Source organism: Pipistrellus hanaki (genome assembly GCF_964339955.1).
Source record: "Pipistrellus hanaki genome assembly, chromosome: 3".
NCBI classification, from domain to species: domain Eukaryota; kingdom Metazoa; phylum Chordata; class Mammalia; order Chiroptera; family Vespertilionidae; genus Pipistrellus; species Pipistrellus hanaki.
In genome coordinates, this window is record NC_140505.1 from 34,825,012 (window position 1) to 34,850,181 (window position 25,170).

Sequence of the window (25,170 nt, forward strand, 5' to 3'; positions counted from 1 at the left end):
TGTGGCCACCATCTTGTGATGGCCATCTTTTTGGCAGCCATCTTGTAATGATGTGGGGTGGCCATCTTGTGATGTCATTAGGGCACGAGGGCCACCTAAGCTTTTATTAGTATAGATTTTTTTTAAAAAATAAATTATATTTCTTTTAAAAATATGAGCTCCACATTAATGTTTCTCTCTAGCCTTACCTGGGAGCTTACATTTTTACCTCTATCTTATCTCCTATATTGAAGTCATTCCAGATTTAGGGCAATGTCAAGGAGACAGGGTATTTCCAGAGTATATCACTCAGCTAAGCACTGGTTTCTATCACCTGATCTGAGCGGAGCTGTCATTATTCTCAGTACTTTGTCCATCTCCCTTTAGTGAACTCAAAGTAATGTAACATTAGATAGAGTGATGTAACTGCTACAATAATAAATATTACCAATGGAAAACTACCACATTCAAGATACTTTATATTAAATTGTTGAATTTAATTCTGAATATTAAAGACACAGAAACCAACATTTAGGGAAATAAACTCCTTGCCCAAATTCACTTTATCTGTAAATGCCTAAGTTGGAATAACATAGGCCATCAAACTCTAAACCAGTGTCCTCACTGAAAGATGCCACACTACCTGATCAGTTCATTCATTCATTATAAAATGCATGTTGATAAAATGGAGTGCATGAGATGCTTACTTTTGTGAGTCAACATATCCCTTCCCTGTGGGTGTATAGACTGGAGATCAATTTCTGACCAGAATATAGCTTAGAGAGCCAGGAACTAGTGTGTAGTGTGGGGCAGGGAAGAGGGGGGAAGGGTTGAATGATTCAAATTTGTAATGGCATAAGGCTGAGATTGTCTAAAGTATGCCTTTCATAGTTAGCATAATACTCCCCATTCTGTAATCTTCAGGTCTGTATACTGTGTGTCATATATTGCATTAGGGGCAAGGGACATTGTTCCTGCCTTAAAATAGCTTGGTAGCTAGTGGGGGAAAGTGACAAGTAAACAGATACTACAAGAGGCTTGAGGAGCACATAGGAGACATATCTAGCATAGACTATGAAATCAGAGATGTCTTTTCACAAGTATGGTATAGACTGAAATCTGAACGTTGAATAATGCTTATCCAGGTGAAAGAGGTTGGAAGAAGATGGCATGAAGAAGGGTACTTAAGATGAAAGAAACAACAAGCTTTTTCTTTAGACAAGAAATAGCACAGTAACTTTTTTAGAGGCCACTAGAATTTTACTGTGGGTCAGGTATAGAACAAAAGAGAAAGTGATCAGCTGGAAAAATAAGCTTGGGCAAGCAGATGAAATTAGTGTGAGCAGCATTAAGCATTTTAGATATTATGCTGAGGGTATTTAAGCCAAAGAGTGACATAATCTCCCCTAAATTCTAGCTTCAGTGTGTAAAATGGACTGAAGGACACCTGGGCTGAAGATAGAAGGACCAGTTTCTGAGGCAGACAGTGGTTAGGGTTGCAGGGTTAAAGGAGGAATGAGGAAGGGGAAGGGGAAGGAAAGGAAAGGGAAGGGAAGGGAAGGGAAGGGAAGGGAAGGGAAGGGAAGGGAAGGGAAGGGAAGGGAAGGGAAGGGAAGGGAAGGGAAGGGAAGGGAAGGGAAGGGAAGGGAAGGGAAGGGAAGGGAAGGGAAGGCAAAAAGAAAAGACTTTCTTGGAAGAATGATTTATCTAAGCCTTTCCTAAATTTCCTGTGTGACTGACCCAAACCAGATCACTTTTAGGGATTTTCCAGAACCTTGTTCTTTGCCTCATTCACTGTCACTCAGGATAGTATATAAAATGATTAGCCTAGGACTGTTTATTTACACTGGTGAGTTGTTGATTGTGTCATGCTATAAGTGTGCTAATTTATCATTACACTTATTACAGTTTGTCATAGCAAACTGTAAGATAATTTCTCATGTTTAAAAAAAAAAAAAAAAAAAAAAGGTGCCCAAACCTAGGTGAGAAACACCTCAGCTCTGTCTGAACTCAGAACGCCTGGCCCTCAGGTATGGGGACTCTATTTCATTTTGCTTCCTTTAGTCAAGAGAAGAAAAATTTTAAAAACTTACAGTGCTTTTTGTTCTTCCAATGCTGTCACGGGCATTGGCAAAGTGCATGTTATGGTCCTAAGAAAAAAAAGCATGAAAATTGGTTTTCAGTTTTATGCAGCTTCTCACAGTTGTTGAATTGCAAAAACACTGTTAGCTGTGTTAAGACTTGTTATAAGGAGTTGGGGAGGGGAGGTTTACCCTGTGTTCACCTAAACAGGAAACATGAATGCACTGGAGATGTTGTCCTTGCCTTGACTGATTTCTTGTGGTCTCAGGTTTCACACAGAACTTTTGAAGGGATGTTAGTTTTCTAAGGTTGCTGTAACAGAAATATAAAATCTGGGTGGCTTAAAATAATAGAAATTCATTGTATCACAGTTCCATATACTTTTCCATTCTTCCCAAAGCCTTTTTTATTATCCATCTGCTTGCTCATTTATTTTTCAAATCTTTGAGTTCCTACCATGTGCAAGACACTGGCCAGACACTGAGGAGACAAGATTAGACAATTAAGTTTTCTACTCTCATGACATTTATGATCTAATGGAGGAGCTAGACAAAAATCAAATAATTAAATCAAGTAATAAATATTTCCAAATTGAATTTCTTTTTTAGAAAAGAACACAATTTGAGAAGTTAGTAAAAGACCTTGACCCAAATGGGGGTCAGGGAGGTGAGGAAGGGAAAGGAAACAGATGAGTTAAGTTATGAAGAATGAGCTGCAGTGAACTTCATGGAGATGTTGGTAGATGCGGGGAGGTGGAGCATTCCAGAGAGAAGGAAAAGCATTCGGCACAAACAGAATTCAGAAAGCTCAGAGTAAAGTGGTGTAAAGTGATCCTAGAAAAGTAAGCAGGTATGGACCCTGAAGCTGCTTGAAAAACATGTTAAGAGCTTTTTTTTATTTTATTTTTTTACCTTTAACCTAAGAGTAAAAGGAAGCCGCTGAAGGCTTTCAAGATGGGAGACAGTGGTGAATTAAAGAGCTATTTGGGAAGTAAAATCAACAGGGACTTGGTGACCATTTGGATTTAAGAACATAGGGATAGAGTCTCAAGAATGACTCTTGGTTTCAGGTTTGTCTCCTTGAATGGATAATGATGACATTCACTGAACCAGGAAACATCAGCATAGACTGTATTTGAGGGAAACTATTATCAACTCAGCCTTGGGCTTGTTGGGCCTGTAATGAGTTTGATACTCTGATCACAGATGCTTAGTAGTTGGTTTCACGTATTGGTCTAGAGTTTAAAGATTAGGGCTGGCTGGCTAGAGATTAATTATGATCACTCAATGTAATTCTTATTTATCCAGTGCCCATTATGTGCCAGTTGATCTTTCTTTCTATTCTAGACCTATGGGGTAAGTCAGTGAAAAACCAGATAAGTCCCTGTCCTCTTACATTCTTTCATCCTAGTGAAGTTCTCTGTATTTTCTTAATAGTGAAAGTTGTAAATCTGGATGAGATTGCATAGGATGGGAAGAAAAGAGATATTGGCGCAGTGAGGAAAAACAATCTTTAATAACTGCTGGTGCTTTGCTCTTAGAGTAACACAAATAATGTGTCAAAGTTTTTATTTACATAAATTTTGACTTTCGGTTCTGTTACAAATAATCAATACTTTCTCTGTCTCAAATTCTATCTCCTAATTTGTAAAGATCTTCTAGTCCATATCACTCCTTTTAGGCCAGAATTTTCACTGCCCCATAATGCTAATCAGCCTTATAGAGAGCTTTGAACAGGTCTAGATCCAGGCCAAACTATAAAAAGAGGCACCCTGAAATTTTCTAAGACAATCCCTTCTTCTAACTCTTAACCCTTGCCTCCACTAGAAAGACAAAAAGGAGATACATGTCCATGGCATAATTTTATACAAGAAAAACAAAGTGAATTAAGCCTGTTTTTAAAAAAGGAGATATAGAACAATGAAAAAATAGACCATGTTCCCTCCCCAGGTCTTGGCCAGGTTTTACACTTTGTATAATAGCTCAGTTGGGTGGGTTTTCAGAGGATGTTTAAACCAGATATAAGACTGGTTTAAATAATTAAAGGTGGACTGATTTTTAATCATTAAAGGTGGACAGAAAGCTATGAAATTTATCTAAGAACAGTGACCAGTTTGTTTTTCTTTATTCATAGTTATGTGTCCCTATTCTTGAGGGTCAGTGATTTCATTATTGATCTTTCCTTGTTCTCTAATCCCTGCACTTACTCAGTAGTAGACTCAGTGGGAAATGGGACTGGTTTGGCATTCTTATACATAACCATATGACTATTGAATATTTTTACTCTGATATTAACAAAAGAATGACAGGCTATTTCTAAGAAACAAGAAATGTATATGCATGTTAGCCCTATTTCCATAGTGTTTTGCATAAAATATGTTGATTAATATGAATTTTCATAGTGCATCTAATAAGCTCTTTTTGTCAAAGTATGCAAAATTGAACAACTCTACAATCTGCCACAAGCATACTCAGGAACGGTACTTGGAAAATGTATTATCGCTGCCTGAAAGGGAATTACTTCAGGGGACAGAGCACAGCTGTCCTCTTAAGTTCAAGACCCTAATGTAGAGACTCCAGTACAAAATGTCTTTCATGCCTCTAATTTAAAGTGCCATATTTATTTTATGGTAAATAACATCAATGATACTTAGTTATCTGTCTAGTAAGGTGGAACAAAAAAGGAATTTACAAATAAGCAAAGGGGAGATGCTGTAAAAAACCTTGTGGTGCTGGATTGAAGTAGGAGTATCAGTATGAACTAAAAAATTTGTTTTTTATTTTAAGATACATAGATATGTAGGTAGATGCATAAATATGTAGATAGTACATGGATACAGTTGTATATAGATATACAGATTCATGATGAATATATATTCATATTCACATATGTAGATAGATACATGAATGGATGTGGTTCTATGGTTACAAGATACATACAGACATAGACAGGTATTAATTATAGGTATGTGTGTCTATATGAGTTTCTATATGAACATATGCTTCCTAGCTATTTCCTTTGAAGGAGACTAAAAGCAGTAACATATCAATAACAATAAGCAAACCCAGTGCCCAAGATTTTTAGTTTTTACATGCCATTTCCTAAAGAAACAAATCAACTCTTTGGAGAAATGGCTAATTTTATAACTGAGTCAGGGAAGACTCAAGATGTGTTTTGTGGACCCAGAAAATAAAGAAGAGATTTAAAATAAAAGGAAGATAAGGATATATCAAAAGGGTAGAGTAGTCAATTGAAAAAGCTCCCAATGGCCAAGGCATAAAATAAAAAAACAGTAGTATTGGATTATAACCCAAAGAATAAGATAAATAGCCAAAAAACACACATATGTATACGTAAGTAGTTAAATAAAAAATGTCAGAGAAGGCAGAACTCTTTCTCACAGGATAATTTCAAATTATAAATGTAAAGTGATAAAAAATAATAGAAATACAAATAAGGGAAATAGAAAATCATCATTAGAACTGTTGAAAGCATATGCCATGGAGCAAGATCTCAAATGCTCCAGAGAATAAATTTTTCAGCTTCTTTTATGCATTTGAAATTAAGCAGGAGATGTAAGGAGGATTGGAGAAAACAAGGGGATTGGATTACAGCAGGGGTCTTCAAACTACGGCCCGCGGGCCACATGCGGCCCGCAGAGGAGTCTGATCCGGCCCGCCAGGATTTTTGGGCAGTGAGCGCAGCCGAGGTGTTACAGTAGGAATTAGTAGTTCATATAGTCCGGCCCTCCAGCTCTCTGAGGGACCGTGATCTGGCCCCCACTTTAAAAAGTTTGAGGACCCCTGGATTACAGGATAGTTAATAAGATTATGTGTTCTGTTGAGGATAAAAACTAGCCTCCTCTTCCAGGGGTATTAAACATGCTTTATCCTAGATGCACAAGAACAATGGATGGGACTGGGTTAAACCTTTTTCTAAAGAAGTTGTAGGCCTGGGGCATGACTACTCACCATGACTTGCTCAGTTAGGAATTTGTGATCAGATCAACTAATGAGATTACTTTGCATATAACCGCTTTTTTCATCCATAGGACAATGCAGTTACAATTAGTATAGGCAAGTTCTATTGATGAACAATAAAATTAGTATGTGAAACTTTAAGGGTAAATTGGGTACTTAGAAGGCCTAAAAGCTACCCCCCCCCAAAAAAAAAATCATTTTTTAAAAAAATTATTGTGATGGTTTTATCACGTGTCTACAAATTCTTTGATACTCCTTCCTTCTAGAAGATAAAACTTAATTCTTCACTCCTTGAGTGTCAGCCAGAGTTATTGACTGGCTTCTAACTTATAGAGTAAGGAAAGGGAAACATTGTAACTTTATAGTGAAGAAAACTAGCAGACACATTTACACAAGTCATTATGATTAACAGTACCAATATCAAGGCATATTGATGTCATGTACCCCCTGGTATGATAAGATGAACATATCATTTTTATTCAAAAAACCCGTAACCTCAGTTTGATCATGAGAAAACATCAGATAGCCCTTAATTGACAAGTACTCTACAACTAAACTCTTTAAAACTGTCAAGCTCAATTTAAAACAAGGGGAAGTTTAAGAAACTATCACAGCTAAGAGGAGCCTAAGACATAACAATGAAATATAATGTGATACCTTGGATGGGATTCTGAAACAGAAAAAAATAACATGGAAATTTCAAATAACTTCCGCACTTCAGTTAAAAGCATTGACCAAGGTTAATTTCCTAGTTTTATAAATATTTTATGGTTATGTAAGATGTTAACATAGGAAAAAGCTGGGTCAAGGGTATTTTGGAACTCTGAATTATCTTTGCAACTCTTAGTAAGTTTCAAGTTATTTCAAAATAAAGCTTTTTTAATGAGATAAGAATTTTCTGTGATTGTGAACTCTAATAACACAGCATATAAAAACATACATTGGCTGCTGTGTTGCCTCGTTCCAAGGTGCACACATCTGTGAAGCTTTATATTGTGAATATGTGGTATGGAATTTATAGTTAATTATGCTTTTTTTTATCTTGAAAAATTGGAACATATATGTCATTAGGAGCTAGATCAAAAGCTTCTTCTGATTTTGTTTCTAACAGAAAAATGTGCTGTGATATGTCATTTCTCCTCTTCATCTTTATTAGTAATATAACTCATCTGAAATTGAAGGGATTTGTTGTGTTGGTTAATATGGCTGATACAACATTGTAAAGAACTTAGAAAAGAATAATAGGCTGATGAGAAATCTCACTAAGGGGCCACTTTGACCTCTTTATGGGATGCCATTGATGTTGCCTTTTTGTTCTTCATCTCATCGCTGTTGTGTTATCATTGTCTATCATGTGTAAATGCACAGTGTAAGGCCATGGGGCTACAAAGAGTTCTGCCCTTTGTTAAAAACTTGCCGCCTTACCAGGGGAAAGATAAAGAGGCATAGGGGGAGACATGGCTAACTCAGGTGAGACTCAAGTTGGCAAGATGCGCCTTAAAAATGATGAATAATATTTTGTTAGCAAAGTGGGAAAAGATGTCCCATGTAAAATAAATAGCAGGTGCAACACTGCAGAAGTAAAAGCTTGAGAATGTTTTGATGAGGCGGTATACAATGGTGTTTAGAGACTTGAGCTATGGAGTCAGAAAGACTGTGGTCAAATCTCAGTGCTACCACTTCTAGCTGCATGGCCTTAGGCAGCTGACATGATCTTTTTGGACCTCAGCTTCCTCATCTTCAACAGGCTATAATATAGAGCTAATTATGGTACCTACATCAGGGGCTATTTTGAGAATTAAATAATATTAGCAATTAGAAAGTGTTCAGCATCATATGTAGCACACTTGTTTACTACTTCAGCTACCTGTTGTTTTTATTCTGAGCAATCTTCCTAGAGGAGATGATTTTGAAGAATGTGTAAGAGTTCAAGGGTAGAAGGAAAGTGTATTGCAGGCAGAGAAGTGGCATATGCAAAGGCATACATATGTGAAATAAGACTGTGTTGGAAGGATGTACAAACCAGTATTGTTAGAGTCTAAAGGGCAAGGCGCTAGAGGCTACTGTATGCTATGCTAAAAAGATTTGCATTTTCTATACACAATTGACCGTCCTTCAATTACTGTGAGGATTGGGAACAAGGTGATATTTCTTTTAATGGTGTTCTGAAAAGATGAATATAAGGAGACACGATTACAATGAAAATCCAGTTAGGAGGGTTTAAGGTATGGCAGTGAGATAAAATCCGGGATGATGAAATGACCATTAGATTCAGCAACATGGGAAATGTTGGGGACTGGTAAGGACAGGGAGATACCTGAGACCAGAGAGGGTGGAAGGTGAGTGGGACATTAGTGTAGATAAATAGCTTTGATGGTGAGCATAGGCAACTCTTTCAAGAAGAAAGTTTGAAAAGAGAAGAATAAAGAAGGACACATTATGAGGAGAAATGTTTGCTTCTCCCTATTTTTATTTTCATTTTTTTAAACCAAGAGACTTGAGAAAATCACAGTGAAGAGGAAGAAATGGGAAAGATTGGGAAAGGATGAAGTGGTCCCAGACTAGAAGAAAGAGAGGGGGCAACAGCTCAAACAGGGTCTGGCAAAAGTAGGTTTCCAGTTGTGAGAAGGCAAAACAGTTTATTCTTGTATTATATTTATTAATTATTGTATTACTAAAGACCTGGTGCACAGATTTGTGTACCGATGGGGTCCCTTGGCCTGGCCTGCGGGGATAAGGCCAAAACCTGCTCTCTGACATCCCCTGATGGGTACTGGATTGTGAGAGGGTGGTTCTTGGGTGATCCACCCCAGAATTGGGCTCCTTCCTCTCTGGTTCTGAATGTGTCACTGGAGAACCACAGCTGCCAAGTCACTACAGCTCGGCAGCTCCTATGTTGAGCATCTGCCCCCTGATGGTCAGTGCAAGTCATAGCTACTGGTCGGCTGGTCAGATAGGCTTTTATCTATAATAATAAAAGGATAATATGCTAATTAGACTGGACATCATTCTGGATGTCCTTCCTGACAAAGCTGGGGCCCCGGGGGAAGCCATCCCAGGTCCCAGGTGCCAGAGGGAAGCTGGTGCTGGCAGCTAGGAGAAGGAAGGCCTACTCTTGCACAAATTTTCATGCATCAGGCCTCTCATATATATAGATTTTCCATACTAACAACTGGAAACCTACTTTTACCTCACCCTGTATGTGCTTTACTCTTCATTTAACTCCACTTACTAAGATGAGATCACATTCACATACGACTACCAGTTACTGTGGCATAGTGATAGCTTCATTTTTTTTTTCTTCTAATATGTTTTTATTTTATTTTTTTTTTAGAAAGGGAGGAAGGGAGAGGGATAGAGAGAGAGAGCCATCAATGAGAGAGAAACATCTGAAGGTCGAGTCTGCAACCTGGGCATGTGCCTCTGATCAGGAATAGAACTGGTGACATCTTGGTTCAGAGGTCAACACTCAACCACTGAGCCACACTGGCAGAGCAGCTTTGGTTTTTATAGCACATTTCCCTGAGTAATTCAAATTACAGGCAATATGCTATGTCACTTATATATCTGGCATTTATATAAAAGAATGAGAATTCTCATTTTTCACTTGAGAACATTGAAATCCAGAGTGACTGAGAGATTATAAAACTGAACAAAAATTTAAATGCAGATATTCTTATTTATTTATTTATTTTTACTATTTTTACTTAGAGAGTGCCGTCTCTTATGTTTTCTAAATCAAAAAGAGAGGACAGTTATATGAGAACACTATATATATTCTGAATTTGGCATGGACTTTATTCCTATTACTTACTAAATATTCATCTCATAATAGGAACCAAGCCTCTAGTTTACATGAAGCTCTAATTTCATCTGAAGTGAAGCAAAAAATATGCATTTTTTTAATCATAATGAACATGTTTCTATGACTCAGTTAATTCCCTAATGGGAACGATTGTGTTTCAGTTGAATAACACAAGAAAGATATAATATAACATAGAGGTTTTTGGACCTAGAAGAAAAGAAGACAAAAAAAAAAAAAGCATAGAAAACAAATCTGCTCATTACTAAGGTCTCTAAGAAATCATTAACTTCATTAATGGCATTTTAAGGGACAATAATATAAGGAAAACTTTTCCCTTTGATATAATTTGGCACTTTAGTTTCCCGCTCTTACTCACTTGTTAACATTTTCTGCTAGCCTAGCCTGGTTGCAAATATTATTTATATTGCCCCACTAGGTACCCTTCTGCATGACATTTAAAGCCTGTAAAGACCTTAAGTTTTAACAAGATCTTATGAAAGCATGGAAGTGAACATTCTGTGCACTTCTTAGGGATGTCCAAAGATGGTATAAATGCAACAGCCCATAAGTGCTCTGCTGGCCTCCCAAACCAGGAAGCACAGAGTCACCACTCAATTCCCCAGGGTAGCAGCTCCTCCAAGGACATCCCTCCTCTCCCCATTTCCTTCATGCGTATGCTGTGAAGACGAATGAGCAACAGCTCTTGAATCTGTTGAGAGATGTAGAAAAGGAAACACCACATGCCATTAATCAGTTATGAAATTACTTGGAACATTTTGGGGTGTCAGCTGTCACATAAAAATATAGCTTTTATGACCCATACGTAAACCAAGAAATGAGCCCTCCAATTTACATTCATAAAACCCCAATTTGACCTTGGAAGTACTGTATTTATTAAAAGTCCTTTGTAGAAGGGGAAAAAAAATCAAGGACTTCAGCACTTTTGAAAGGAAACATTTTTAAAGGGTAGAGAGTATTGCTGTCTTCCAAGCAATCATGTGGCCAAACAGACCTTTGCCCGGAATAAAAATGAAAAGGCCTTCCCTCCAAGAAATTCTTTATGGAATTCAACAGACTAGGGGGAGATATGGTTTATATTTATATATCAATGTTTTATAGTAACACAGGGATATTAATAAAAACCAACATGTTCGATCGTTCCTCCAAATAGCCCATCTGTTTTAACCCAGAAGCCCTGCCATTTGGGTTGTAAAATCACAGAGGCAAAATAGCAAGAGAAACTTCCTTGAAAAATCGTACTTTATGCTTTAGGAAGAAACTCAACTCTGAGTCACTATGTTATGTGTAGCTAAAAAAAAAAAAAAAAATGCCACATGCAAAGAAACAAAGAGAATTCTGCTTTAATCTGCCCAGGTAACAAAGAGGGACTCCTTTCTCCAGATCAAAAAAAGAATGTGATCGTTTTCATATAACGAACAGTCAACAAATACTCTTCAGTGACATTCACCCACAGATCTCTGCACATTTTTCCAAACTAGCATGGGCTAGAATCTAAAATATGGACTCTTCCCCCAAGTCCGAATGCTTTTTAAATTGTTTTTCTTTTCGAAAAACCACACCAAAAAATTACAAAAAATGCATATTTAGTGTCATCCTTCCATTCAGTTATTTCTCGCAGCATTCGGAAAGGAGCTGAAATGAAATACGGTTTGAATATTTTAACAGAAGAAAACACAGGCTGAAATGTGGAAGATTTAAGCGATGAGGCAGAACAGGGTATGTGTCATGCAGAGCAATTACACCCAGCTCTCTGGAGAAGCACAAGGAAAGCAAAAGGCTTTCCGCCGCCCAGTGGGTAATGATATCTCAGCAAGACAGGTGCTGAGCCAGAGAATAGCGCTGAGCTCAGATGATTTATATGTTTTAAAGCTCAAGGTTTGAATTTTTTTTTTCTTTGATTCCCATTTCTTTTTTTGAAAATGTGTGTTTTTTTGCCCCGTGAGTCTGGTACAAAGCTATCATCTAATCTGTGGCAGCCAGACTTCATGCCCAGTGGAAGCCATTTCAAACTCCTTCCTTTGTACTGTTCTTTACATTAGTGTTTTTGCTTGTTTGTTTGTTTTATCCCCAAGGTAAAGAATAAAATCTTGGGATTCTATGCATCATGTTCCTTCCATTCAAGAGTCATGGTCTTTGAAATAATTTTTACAGGAACAATTGCAATTAGAATTGCTATATAATAAGTCTGCTTTTGTGGTGTAGTATAAAGATCTTAAATTATTATCCAGTTCTTATAGTCCATATTATTCACTCATTGCCATCAAAGCAAATTTGATCTTGGAAAAATCTCTGCTTATAAGCAAGGAGGGGAAAGCATTTGGATAAAAAGTAGAATACCATTTTATCACATATTAAGGAAACTTTATAGTGGCTTCAAAATACCATGAAATATTATCTTTATTCTGTTTGCCTCAACCTCCTCACACTTTCCACCAACTACCCCCCCCCCACACACACACACACACATCTTGCTCTTTTCTCTTTTCTTCTTTAATATCTTAACTAGAAGCCTGGTGCATAAAATTTGTGCACTGGGGGTTGAGAGGGGGTCCCCTTAGCCTGGCCTGTGCCCTCTCGCAGTCTGGGACTCCTTGGGGGATGACTGCCTGCCAGCTTAGGCCTAATAACTCTGGGCCTAAGCTGGCACTCAGATATCCCTCTTGCAGTCTGGGCCTCTCACAGTCCAGGACCCCTTGCTCCTTACCACTCACCTGCTGTGGATGCAGGAGAGGCACCTGCCACCACCACTGATCTCACCAGCCATGAGTCCAACTTCTGGCTTAGCAGAGGAGCAGGAAGGTGCTGCAGCCAGAAACTGGCTTGCTGCTCCTTAGCACTGACACCCCCCACCCCTTTCCCACTGGGGAGGAGCCATGGGAGGTTTGAGGCACCATGGTCACACCCCAACCCACCTCTGCAGAGGCACTGGGACCACACCACCCCCTCTCCCACCCCTTCTGCAGAAGGAGGGGGACTGGGACCACCATGGCTGGCCTGGTGGCACAGGCTTGCTAGCCCCACCCCTACCCACTGGTCTTTCAGGAAGGTAATTTTTGCCTCGGCCCTCACAGCCCCAGCTTCATCTGAAGGTCGTCCAGGACATTTGGCTGTCTGGTCTGATTAGCATGTTAGCTCTTTATTATATGGGATTATAATCATGGAATGGGTAAAGAGAAATGGACATGGTTATGATGATTAATAGCAGTGAAGTAAGGATTAAATGATTTTGCTCTACTGTGTTATCTGCCCTTTTTAAAAAAAAGGTTTTCTACTGTTCTATAAACACTTAGAAAGAGACATTTTGCTTCATTTTTACAAACTGAGCACATGCAGCACACAGATTAAAAAATAAAATAAAATAAAATAAAATAAAATAAAATAAAATAAAATAAAATAAAATAAAAAATAAAAAGAGTGAAGCCCTTTTAGGATCCTCTTCTCCATACACCCTCCAGTTATTACGCTTCACCTCCATCTCTAAGTAACCGCTCTCCTGATGCTAAGCAGCACAGATACCACTAAGCAGCATAGATATTGTTGCCTGTTTTTTAACAATCGAAATGGAATTATTCAGTATGTACTCCTGTCTGGTTGCTCTCACTTAACATTATGTTGTTAAATTCACAACTGCTATTCCAAAAGAGGCCCCTTATTTAGTGACTTAGTAAAGAGGTCTGGTGCAGCTACCATTTGAGTAGCCACTCATTCTTCTCTGTTTAACTGCCCTCCTGCACATCTATGGACCAGCAATGCCTCATATTCAGGAAGAGAGTTTTAGTATCCTGAAGAACCTTCTGAGTCATCAAAAACAGATTCTCATTTGTTCTTTGTTCTTTTGCCATGCAATGCTCAAACTCATGCTGAATTCTAATTTATTTATTTATTCACAAATAGTTCTTGTGTTTTTACTCTCTAGAACAGTGGTTCTCAACCTTTCTAATGCTGTGACCTTTTAATACAGTTCCGCATGTTGTGGTGACCCCCAATCATAAAATTATCATGCTGTGGTGACCCCCAACCATGAATCGTAATGTAAATATCTATGTTTTCCGATGGTCTTAGGCGACCCTGCTAGTGGTTCTCAATCTGTGGGTCACCTAAGACCATCAGAAAACACAGATATTTACATTATGATTCATAACAGCAGCAAAATTACAGTTATGAAGTAGCAACAAAAATAATTTTATGGTTGGGGACCACCACAACATGAGGAACTGTATTAAAGGATTGCGGCATTAGAAAGGTTGAGAACCACTGCTCTAAAAGGTGCAATAAAGTAAATTTTAAAAAGTGGAATCTGGCCCCTAAGGAAGGAGTTTGCAAGTTTTGGAAAATATAAGTAATACAAATTAGTATAGGTTTTATTTAATATATATATATAGGTTATACTGGTGACCTAGATATGTTAAACATTATATTCTTAGATCATAGATTAATATAAAATGTTATGTCTAAATTTATTCTAAGTTCATCAATGGCTGACAGAAGTTCAGGTTAAATGCCATAGAGTCAAATTTTATTCTCTTCCGTGAATCCAGAGACACCTATACTCCACACAAACACATTTATTTAATTGGTAAATAGATATTTTCTGCTTATCTCTCTATCCTTCAGGTTATATTTAAAATCCTTTCTTTTCTCAGTTATCTGCTAGAGACTTTAGTTCTGCCACCTGATCAGTATAATTATTTATTCAACAAATATTTGTTTAGCTTACTTTGTGTTACATATAGTGGCAGGCCCTAGATATGAAATTATGAAAATCCCCCACACTATCCTTGCTCTCCTAGCATTTAGAGTCTCAGGAAAGAGATACATGTTCAAGTGGTCACATACTATAATTTCAAATAATGCTCGATGTAGTGAATTTAATAGTGTCACCCCAAAACCCATGTCCTCCCAGACCTTAGAATGGGACCTTATTTAGAAATCAGATTTTTGCTAATGTAATCAGTTAAACTCACATGATTTCAGTGATTGGTGTTTTGGTAAGAGAAAAGAGAAAGATTCAGATAGAAAGATAGAAACAGAGGGGCAAGAAGGCACTTTGAGGATAAAGACATAACCTGGAGGGATGTGACCACAAGGCAAGAAACACCAAAGACATGAGAAGCTTGGAAAAATGAAGGAAGGATTCTTCACAGGAGCCTTCCAAGAGAGCATGGCCTTCTGGTACTTTGATTTAGGAACTCTAGCCTCTAGAAGACTGAAAAAATACATTTCTGTTACTTTAAGATACCAATCTTGAGATAGTTTGTTATAGCAGTCCTAGGAAGCTAATACAATATGTATTCGAGTGAGCCATAAGAAATTGACTATTTTTGAGTGCTTTGACCTACACAAACAACAATATAGTTCAACCCAGTATGCTATAAGGAAGACCTTGTTGGTCACTGAAAGCTTCTCTGGAGAACTGGTAATGGAACTGAAATCAGAACAACAAGTAGAAACAGTTGATGAAGAATAAAAAGAAAGGGGAAGAGAAGAGCTCCCAACAGAGGGACCAGCATGTGCAAAGCCTCTGAGGCAGAGGGTCCAGACACGTTTGGGGAACTAGAAGAAGATGACATGCAGGCAGATGGCCAAATGAGGCTGGGCAAATAGGGAGTAGCTAACTCAGGCATAAACTCAGAAAGACTGAGAGTGTTAAGAGCAATGGACCACCACTGAAGTGTTTAAGCAAGAAGGTGAGAATACTACTAGGACCACAGGGTGGAGAACAGATTCAAAGGAGCCAAACCAGATGGGAAGACTATGGAAGGAGTACAGGAGCCCAGGTGGTATGTTTGACCAGAAAAGTATGGGTAGGGATCTAGAGAATGGACACACATAGAGGGTTTTAGAAAAGAGCCTCATGGTTTTGTTTTTATGCTACGTCCTGATTAATATACCATATGCTCTTGTGTCTTTTGAACATTTAATTCTCATAAATGTGCATACCAGTGGTGGTACCTATAGATCCCCAATGTTGACTAACAGTTAGGTGGTGCCATTCTCTCCCCAAGAAGTCTCTGAAAGTAGAAGTAGCATCTTCATTTTTTTTTCTTATTTGTCTCTTTGCTCCTCACCTGTGCACCCAGCACTTTGTTTATATCTTGGCTAGAGTAGCTCTTCTAATTTATTGTCATAATCTGTTTTTATAACCATCTGTTCATTATAGTGTGGGCTCTGTGAGGGCTAATGCTGTGTCTTAGTTATTTTTCTAGCCCCAGAACTTAACAATGACCTGGCCTCTAGGATTTAATTTATAAGTGACCGCGTCAATGTATAAATAAATCTGTCAGCAAATGCGTGAACTAATTACCTTAGTTTTGCTCTATCTTCTCAGCTTTTTCAGGTCTATTTCTTTGGCCTTATATAATTATCTTTCTTTCTGGTCTGACTTAACTTACTAACTGCTTTTTCTTTTTTGTCTACTCTACTTACCCTGTAACATTTTTCTCCTGGTTGTGTCAATGAGCTTTTAGAAAATAAGTCTTTCTTTCATGAACATCTTTGTTTATGTATGGAACCCTTTTTCTAATCGCCTACATCTCATGGACATGTTAGTCATTTGGTTTTGTGCCTTTGGGAGCTAATCCTTTATCACTGTCATTATCATAGCCATCAAATTATTGAGAACGTGCTGTGCTCAGTGCTCCATTTAGGGAGGGAGGAAGGCAATGAGCAGGAGAACCCCCTTCCATAAATGAGATTACCACCTATGACAGGAAGCCAGACAAGCCACAGAGTTAAATAAAACATACAAATGGCAAAAGTGAATTGTTTCTGTTATATAAAACAAAGATGTTAGCTTTTGTAGCACAATGAGAAAAAGGGGCACATTTCTCTGATGAGATGAAGCAAATAATCTCACTATGCGCTCACAACCAATTGGACAACTGAGCCAATATATTGTATTAAAATTGGGATGTTCTCCAAAAATGCAGCCTCGTGTTTTCTCTGGTCAGTTAGGATATCCCCAATAGGGGTACAAGGCAGCTGCCACCTATCTTCCTATTATAAGAACTCTTATGGTCATATTTCCACAAATACAAGACAAATTGTAATTATTTTTAAAAAGTATGCTCAACAAAGGATAAGAAGTTGATGTCTTTGGAATCATGCTTCCCTAAAAAGGCTGCCTGAATTAGATGTACTCTACATACAGAATCCATGTTCAAAGATGCAGTTTGCAGAGTCAGGACAGGAGAGAGGATGGATTCCATGTGTAGAAAGGTCAGAGAGGAAGGGAATGGTCAAGAGCAGTAAGGAAGGGTCTCAAGAGAAGCCATTTGTGAGAGGGAAAAACAGGGAGGGTGGGAAAGAGTGGAAGCCACTACATCTTTTTCAAGTCAGAATTCTGCCAGCCAAGTCCATTCTTACGATGTCTCCTTAGCTCAGCGTTGGTTCCAGTTTGTAATGGTAAGCCATGGTTTCCCTGATTTGTAGAAATATGAAAACCAGTCAGAAAGAATATATGCACCCCAATGCTCATAGCAGCATTATTTACAACTAGTGGCGGGTGCGTGAAATTTGTGCACACTAAAAGAAAATTAGAGGAAATATTTTAATATTGCTATTTGTCCTTCCTCTATAATAGAAGTGTCAGAGGTGAGAGAAAATTAGTAAAATGTATATGAAAGTGTTCCTCCCTGTCAGAGTCTGGGGCATGCTGCAGGACCCACAGTCAAGTCTCCGCCCACCCACACCACACCTTGAAATTGCGTGAGACCCAGACCCGGCCGGCCCCACCCCCATCAAGCCTCCCTGGGCAGGGGGCACAGCCTCAGGTCCCCTGTTCCAGCACCAGGTGGGGGGTGCAGCCTCAGGTCCCCCAGCACACACTGGGAAGGGGGGCACAGACTCTGGTCGCCCCCGCATACCCTTAGGTCCCCCGGCCCAGGAAGAAGGGGATGGCCTGAGGTCCCCTGGCTGGGCACTGGGCAGGAAGCATGCCTTGAGGTCCCCTGTCAAGCCCCACAGGGTGGGGACATGGCCGAAGGTCCCCAGTCAAGCCTCGCTGGGTGAGGGGGGGGGGGGGCGCGCGGCGGCCGCAGCCTCAGTTCCCCACCCCGGCCCAGTGCCACGCAACCTCAGATCCCTGCTGATTGCTCATTATGGGAACACTGCCTCTGCTGTGGGCACAGCCATCTTGTGACAGCATGAGGGTTAATTTGCATATTACCTCTTTATTATATAGGATAGCTAAGAGTTGGAAGGAGCCCAAGTACCCATCAGTAGACGAGTGGATAAAAAAGCTGTGGTACGTTTACACCATGGCCTTCAAAAAGGAGATCTTACCCTTTTGTGACAGCATAGATGTACCTGCTAAGTGAAATAAGCCAGTTGGAGAAAGACAAATATTAGGTGATCTCACTTACATGTGGAATCCAATGAACAAAACAAAATAACAGATCTCAATATAGAGGAGGGTGGAGGGGACAGGAAGAGATTAACCAAAGAATATATATTCATATGTGTGTAACCCATAGACATAGACCGTAGTGTGGAGAAGGCATGGGGGAGGGCTTGGGTGGAGTGAGGCAAAAGGGGCAAAATGGGGGACACCTGTGATACTGTCAATGATCAAATTTTTTAAAAAAAATGTTTAAATTATCTTAGAGAAAAATACATGCCTACATACCACTTGCTTATCATTTCCTGTAGGGATATTTAATGGCACATAATGTAGTAATTCCCGACCATCTTTTTTACTATATAGAAAATTCTTCTGTGTTGTTTCCATTTTGAGCTTTTCTTTGTAATCTGCTACAATAACTGACCAATTTTCTTCACATTTTCCCTCTTTTAAAATATTACTACTTAGGATTTTCATTTATTATGTTATCCTTTTGGATTCTAATTCTAGCACACATTTATAAAACATTGTTTAGCTATGTTAGTGGTAAGTAAGTCAACAATAAAAAATGTTTAGTGCAAAAAGGGGCCTACATATGGGAATAAAATCACATACATTTTTTTCTTCTAATATTTTTTTTTCTGGTTTAGATTTTTGTTTAGTTTTAGTTTTGTTTTTGTTTCCCGTGCTCAGTGTGAGCGCTCAGAGCCATGGAGGGCAGGGACAGAAGTATGCTTGGTAGTTCTTTGCTGCCATCTACTGTGTCTTCGTGCAACAACTCTTGTTTCTTTGATTCAAAAAATTCCATAATCTATGACTTACAGTACTATAGTTTCCTCCCTTTTCTCCTTCTTTCTATTTTTTTTTCCTTCAGTTAAAGCAAAGTGAAGCAAATGCAGACACCAAAGAAAAACTCCCTCTGCGCCTTCGAATCTTCGAGAAATTTCCAAACAGACCACAGATGGTGAAAATCTCAAAGCTTCCTTCAGATTTCACAGTTCCTAAAATCAGGTAGGAATGTATTTCTTCGCTTACCTAAATACACTGTCAATGACCCATCTTACATCTGATTCAGCTCTTCTTTTAAACCCATGTGGGTATGGATTTTTTAAAGTTATTCTTTGCTAGGAACCCAGTGCGCAAAATCACACAGTTCCACCCACCCTCTGGCCACCGCCCTGCCTTGACACCAGAACCTCCCCAAGCAGAGCTCCAGTGCCCTGGCCCAACCCCTGACCCCTCTGGCTTTCTCTGACCGCTTCAAGCCCCGCCCTCAGGCCCTCGGGCTGGTCCTGCCTCCTCTGGGCACCTCCCTGTTTCTGCCTGTCTGGGGAGCAATGCCCCTTTGTACACATAGGCAGCCTCCTGCGATGGGTCTTTACGCATTACAGAGTCCCAACCATTAGTATATTAGCTCTTTATTATTATGTTGTTTCTACTCTACCTGTGTTTTCAAAACCATTGACCCCTTTAAGCAGTATATTCAGAGCAGTGTCATCTGACAAGTATATTAGCCTTAGCCAGAAGGCTGCTACCCACTGCTCCTCCCTAAGATGCTCCTCAGGGATTTGACTACCCAGGTAACTGGCAAAGGTTATCGAAGGTCACAGAGATAGCAGATAGACATCCACCTCTGACCCTCAATGGAGGCCCTTCTATTTTCAAATCCACAGAGAAATAGCACTGGCCGGTTTGCGTACTACTGTAACAACATTTGTATAGAGTGCCATGTCTGATTACAATATAATTTGTCTTCCACTTTTTGGTAGAAGAACCATGGCATTACCCACTCACACCAATTTGATTTTCTACCATTTTGCCCTCCAATTATGCAGTTGCATAGGAGATGTTTTAAAACACTTATTTTAAAAAAAATTAAAGGAAATTCTTTTAGTTATAGGTCAAAAATTACAAACAGAAGCAGGGTAATATGAAATATGACCTTAATATATAACTGGTTTTAAAAAACATTCTATGGGGCCATTATAAAAGTGTGAGACTAGAGGTGGTACAATAATATTTAAAATTCAAATAGAAATATATTTTGCATTTCTGATTTTTTTTAATTTAAAAGCTGAAAATATGAGGAATAAAAGAGACGTAAATTAGATACAAGACTAGTGATTATTTGAAAAGATGCTATTTGAATTCTCACCATGCTGTAGAGATCAGATGAAGTAATTTTTTAAAAATTATTTTGGGTCTTTAAATGCAAAATTATCTCTCAGAGATTCTTAAGATGATTAGAAGTTCAGAGAAATAAGCTAATTCTTTCAAGTCTTGAAAGGGGGAAAAGTATCTTACTACCACAATAGGATTAAAAGAAACTATGAATTGCAAAATTCATAGTATATTTTAAAAGTTATTTCAGGGACATTACCTTTTCAAAGCAGGAATGACCAAGATTTAAGAAACTTTCTCTAAATTCATTACTTTGGTAATTAATCTACACACTGATCTTGCTATATGGCATATCTTGTTCTCTACGAACTTTGCCATTGCTTTATTGTAGCTAAAGCAAAATGCCATCACTTGCTCCATCTCATCAATAATGCTTCATGTATGTCTACTTCCTTTGCAAAGGGAAAGTTTTATGAAGCAGTTTATTGATCGCCAGCAACAGGACTCTTGCTGCCTCTTAAGAAGCCTTCCGTCAGCCTCTTCCTCATCCTGTGATCACTCCAAACGGTCGGCAATTGAGGACAACAAATACATTGACCAAAAAGTAAGAACCATTGTCTCTACTAACCACATTTTTCTTACGTGCATATGTTAGAGAACAAAACCACAGAACTGTGTGGAGTTCTGAAATCAGGAGAATAATGAAGAAACATTTATTTGTAGGAGGAATCATTATACCTACCATTGTTAAATTCACAAATTTAAATGTTGGGTGTTTATAGGTGTGCATTTGAGCCATGCCATGTAGCAGAAGTGTCTTTTTGGATAGGTCTGTTCCCTCCTCTAATCTGCCTTTTCTCACCTGCAGCAGGAAGGGCTCAGGGCCCTAAGGTTCAGCCCAGGTTTAACGGTTGCCTGTATGTTGCCTTTTGCCAGAAACCATGCTTATTTTAGTTGTTATACACCAGGAGAATAGCCAGAGCAAGTTTCTCTAAAACCAGTCAAAATAAATAACACTTAATGAGTACTTAGTAAGTGGCAGGAATTTTCTAAGACACATTATCTTACTCATGCTGTGATTTACCTCTTTGTCATTTGAAAAGTGACATGAATTTTTTTTCTTATATTCCACTGTTAGAACATGAAAGATGAATGTTTAAATGAGATTAAAGATGAGAGCTTGCAAAGGCATCTAATTTACTTGCAAGTATTTCTCCTCAAAGTCTTAGTGTGTGTTTTTTTTCATTCCCTTAAATCATGATGCCCTTTTTGTTTATAATCAAATACATATTTCTCTAAAATTATATGAAAATAAAATACCAACTCTTTCATTCTCCAACATTCTCTATTTCTTCCTCCCATTACCCTCCTACCCCATAAGGATCATATTATCAGAATACCTTCACTTTTCTCTTCTCCTTCTTTCCCACCATCCCCTACTCAAACTTGAACTTCCCAACATGTCTGTTCTTGTTCAAGTATTTTTATTTACTTACTAGAGGCCCGATGCACAAAATTCATGCAAGAGCCTTGGCCCCTACCACCTCTGCAGCTTTGTCTGGAAGGAAGTATGTCCGGTCTAATTAGCATATTACACTTTTATTATTATATCAATAGATTGTCTTTCAATTATCAAAGGATATCATTCTTCTATATTATAGATTCCAACATTATAGATTGCAAACCTAATGCCAATATCTTTTCTTTTTTCACTTGAAAGTAATTAGATTTATGTATTTGTTCGTTGGTTTTCTGATTTCTTTGGGGAAGCTTGTAAGATTTCCTGAACATCCTTAGAGTTCAGAACTTTACTGTGATATACTTTGTATGTCTTTTATCACTTGAACTGTCCAAACTTGGGAGTCTTCTCAGTTGGCAGACTAAAATATTTGTCAGGAAAATGTTTATTATTTATTCAATTATTACTTTTCCATCTACTTCCCCCCACCCCCTCATTTTCTCTTATGATTGGTGTCTCTCTATTTTTCTTCTATGCTTTAAAATATTCATTTAGCTTGACCTTCCAGGTCAATAATTTCATCTCAACTAAGATCATCCTTTGCCTTTGAATTTTGAGTGAAAAGTTATGAAATGTGTGTGCACACATATGCACATACAGTACTTTTAACCATCTTAAAGACTTAAACTTTTTATTATTATTATTATTATTATTTATTATTATTATTAAATATGTCTCCTTTATTCTCTACATTATATTTCACTCAATACTATGTATAGGGCATGGATACAAAAGTTCATATGTCAGCTAATAATCTGGTGAGAGGATAAAATAGCCTGGTTTCATCCAATGAGTCTGAAATTGCATTTTATATAGTAGGAATGTTTATTTTCTAAATTTTATATCAAAAGATGTTAAGCCAGAGGTGTGCATTGAAACCTCACATAGGGTTGTGACCAGCTCTCTTCAGGAAGAGTGTGGTGAGCTGATATCATTTATGCCCAAAGTGTCAAATCCAGAACATGCTTTTTAAAAATCACTGGTAACATTATCCCACAGGAATCACAAAATTAAATTATAGTCCAGAAAATTTATTTTCTCTCTAAAAGGAAACATAATGTTTCTCAAAAATTTGAACAACATGATTTGAGATAGGTAAGGAAAAAGTGTAAAAGATTCTTGGCAGGTGTGGAGAGTTGTGGGTGGAGATTAAGGAGAATTTGTCCTACCCTTTTGTGTGCCACCAGCATCCCTCCCAGGGGCTTTAGGTTACACTCAGAGAACTTCATATGCCATTTCCGATTTCTTTGTGTCCTTATATTTTGGGGGCTTTTAAAAAATCTTCTCATTTAACAGTTATCTTTAATTAACTGAAAGTAAGAGGATAATTATAGTTGTATTCTGTAATCTTATACTTGAGCCTCCCTCATAATCTCCTAAAATACAACGAACTGGTAATACACTGCTTCTTGGTGATATCCAAGTGACTTAGCATCTAGAAGAAACTAAAATTGTTGAAGAGGGCTGGCAGTCCCCTATCTATAAGGTCAGTTGACTGAAATACACAATACATGATCTTATACAAGAAAAATTGTCAATGATGGTTAGGCTGCCCTTCATTCCCAAGTAAGCCTAGTTGGGATAATATGGTTTATCTCCTTAACAGCCTGCATGATCTGGGTAAATGCTCCAAGGCAGAAAGTGGGATATAGAGAACGTGTTTTCTCTTCATCGTAGTGGCTGCTACCCAGTGTGGCAGCAGCAAGAAGACCTACCATGTGGCCATCCATTCTTAAAGCTTAGGTTGCCAGAAAAGTAAACTTAACATCTTTCGTTTCAGCTCCATCAGTTACTGGAGTTCATCGTAAATATTTAGGACTCATCATTCTTGTTGAGTGCCATTGGACCAGACAATCCCACCTATTGAACATCAGTGGTGATGATTTGCAGGAAGCAGAAATCAAAGACAAAGCAGTTTGGTACTTTCACTTTTTAATATGGCAAGCCTTTTTCACTTTTATTAAGAAACCCTAGAGCCACTTAAAAGCAAAAATATATAAATACCAACAAAAATCCTGGATAGAGTTTAGCTCCCCAGTAACATATTAGGAAATTTCCATTACAATCCTAGTTGTCTTTGGAAATGCAGTCAGTGTCATATGGATGGCAAGGCACTTCACTTTATGTGAAAAAAATTCTTCCAATACCGTGCAACACAAATTGAGACTTTTTCCTCAAAGAGTGGTAAGAAATAAAAAGAAAATGAAAGTCTGGCTTATCAGTGATTCTATAATATGACAAAGAAACAATAAAATAAAACATTTCCCTTAATGATTACCGGAAAGGGGGAAACTTCACTACACTACAGGGAAGCACTTACGCCAGGAAAAGCAGAGTCCCAAGAACCTAAAGATCACAAGTGAAGGAGGGGGGGGGGGGTGGAGAGAGAACAAACCTGACAATAAAAGCTAAGGGAAAGGGGGAGTGAGAGTGATTAAGCAATGCAGGAAACACAAAAGCACATGTAAAGCAAGATTTTCTCAGAGTAATTACCCAGGGTTTAAACTTCCAATAAACAATTACTATGGCAACCTCACTTTGCAGAGACCATGCTTTTAAAATAGTCATGTTCAGTAACATTTATCATATGATTTAAAATACTTGTTCTTCTCCTTGTAAACAATAAGCAAACAAAAATGTGAAAGCCTTAAGCCATTGTTGTGGCCTGCCCAGATCCTACAGAAAGGATAAATCTGCAAATCTTGAGAGGAGTTTTTCTAGTCTCCAAGCAGAAGGAAAAAGTCAATGGTTTTCTACCTGTTTTTTTTTCTCCATATTATTGAGATTACAGGTTTCAATAGGTTTATTAAGTTGAATGCTTGTTAATAAACTGAGACGAAACTTGGCTTTCGAATAACTCTAGTTAACAAAGCAGCCCAGTCAGTCCTCAGATGTGAATCATCTCATCAAAGTCAAGATTCCATTATAGTTGGATCAGGACATTCAAGCTGTTCTTTAACTGAGCTACATGATCTTTCTGTCCTGCTGTCCTGGATGGCATGCCATTTCTGGGATCAAAATCTACAATGGCCTGAAAAAAATGAATAAACTCACAGTTATATCAATCTGAGGCACAGGGAAGGATCAGGGTTGTCCCAGCCAACTCCTATACAGTGCCAGAACCCATATGTTTAAGAACAGTGAGTATTTCTCAAATATTCTGCTCTCTCTCTTATGATTAGTGGGCATTTGGTCCCCTCTAAAACATCCATAGAGACATTTGATCTGCACGGTTAGTAAAAATCTCACTCTTCTGCAACATTCGAACACCTACCCCTCTACCTAACCCATGTGCTGTTACCATCTAGGCTACCAAGGCCAG

At 38.3% G+C, this 25,170-nt stretch overlaps 1 protein-coding gene across 6 annotated transcripts in view; it reads left to right on the forward strand.

Moving 5' to 3' along the window:
- NALCN (sodium leak channel, non-selective) overlaps positions 1-25,170 on the forward strand; it is a 269,461-nt gene that overhangs the window by 166,223 nt on the left and 78,068 nt on the right. For all 6 annotated transcript variants that reach the window (XM_084880254.1, XM_084880257.1, XM_084880255.1 and 3 more), the window contains exons 16-17: positions 19,083-19,219; positions 20,792-20,933. In XM_084880254.1, the coding sequence (XP_084736380.1) occupies positions 19,083-19,219; positions 20,792-20,933 (279 nt within the window). The remainder of the gene's footprint in view (positions 1-19,082; positions 19,220-20,791; positions 20,934-25,170) is intronic.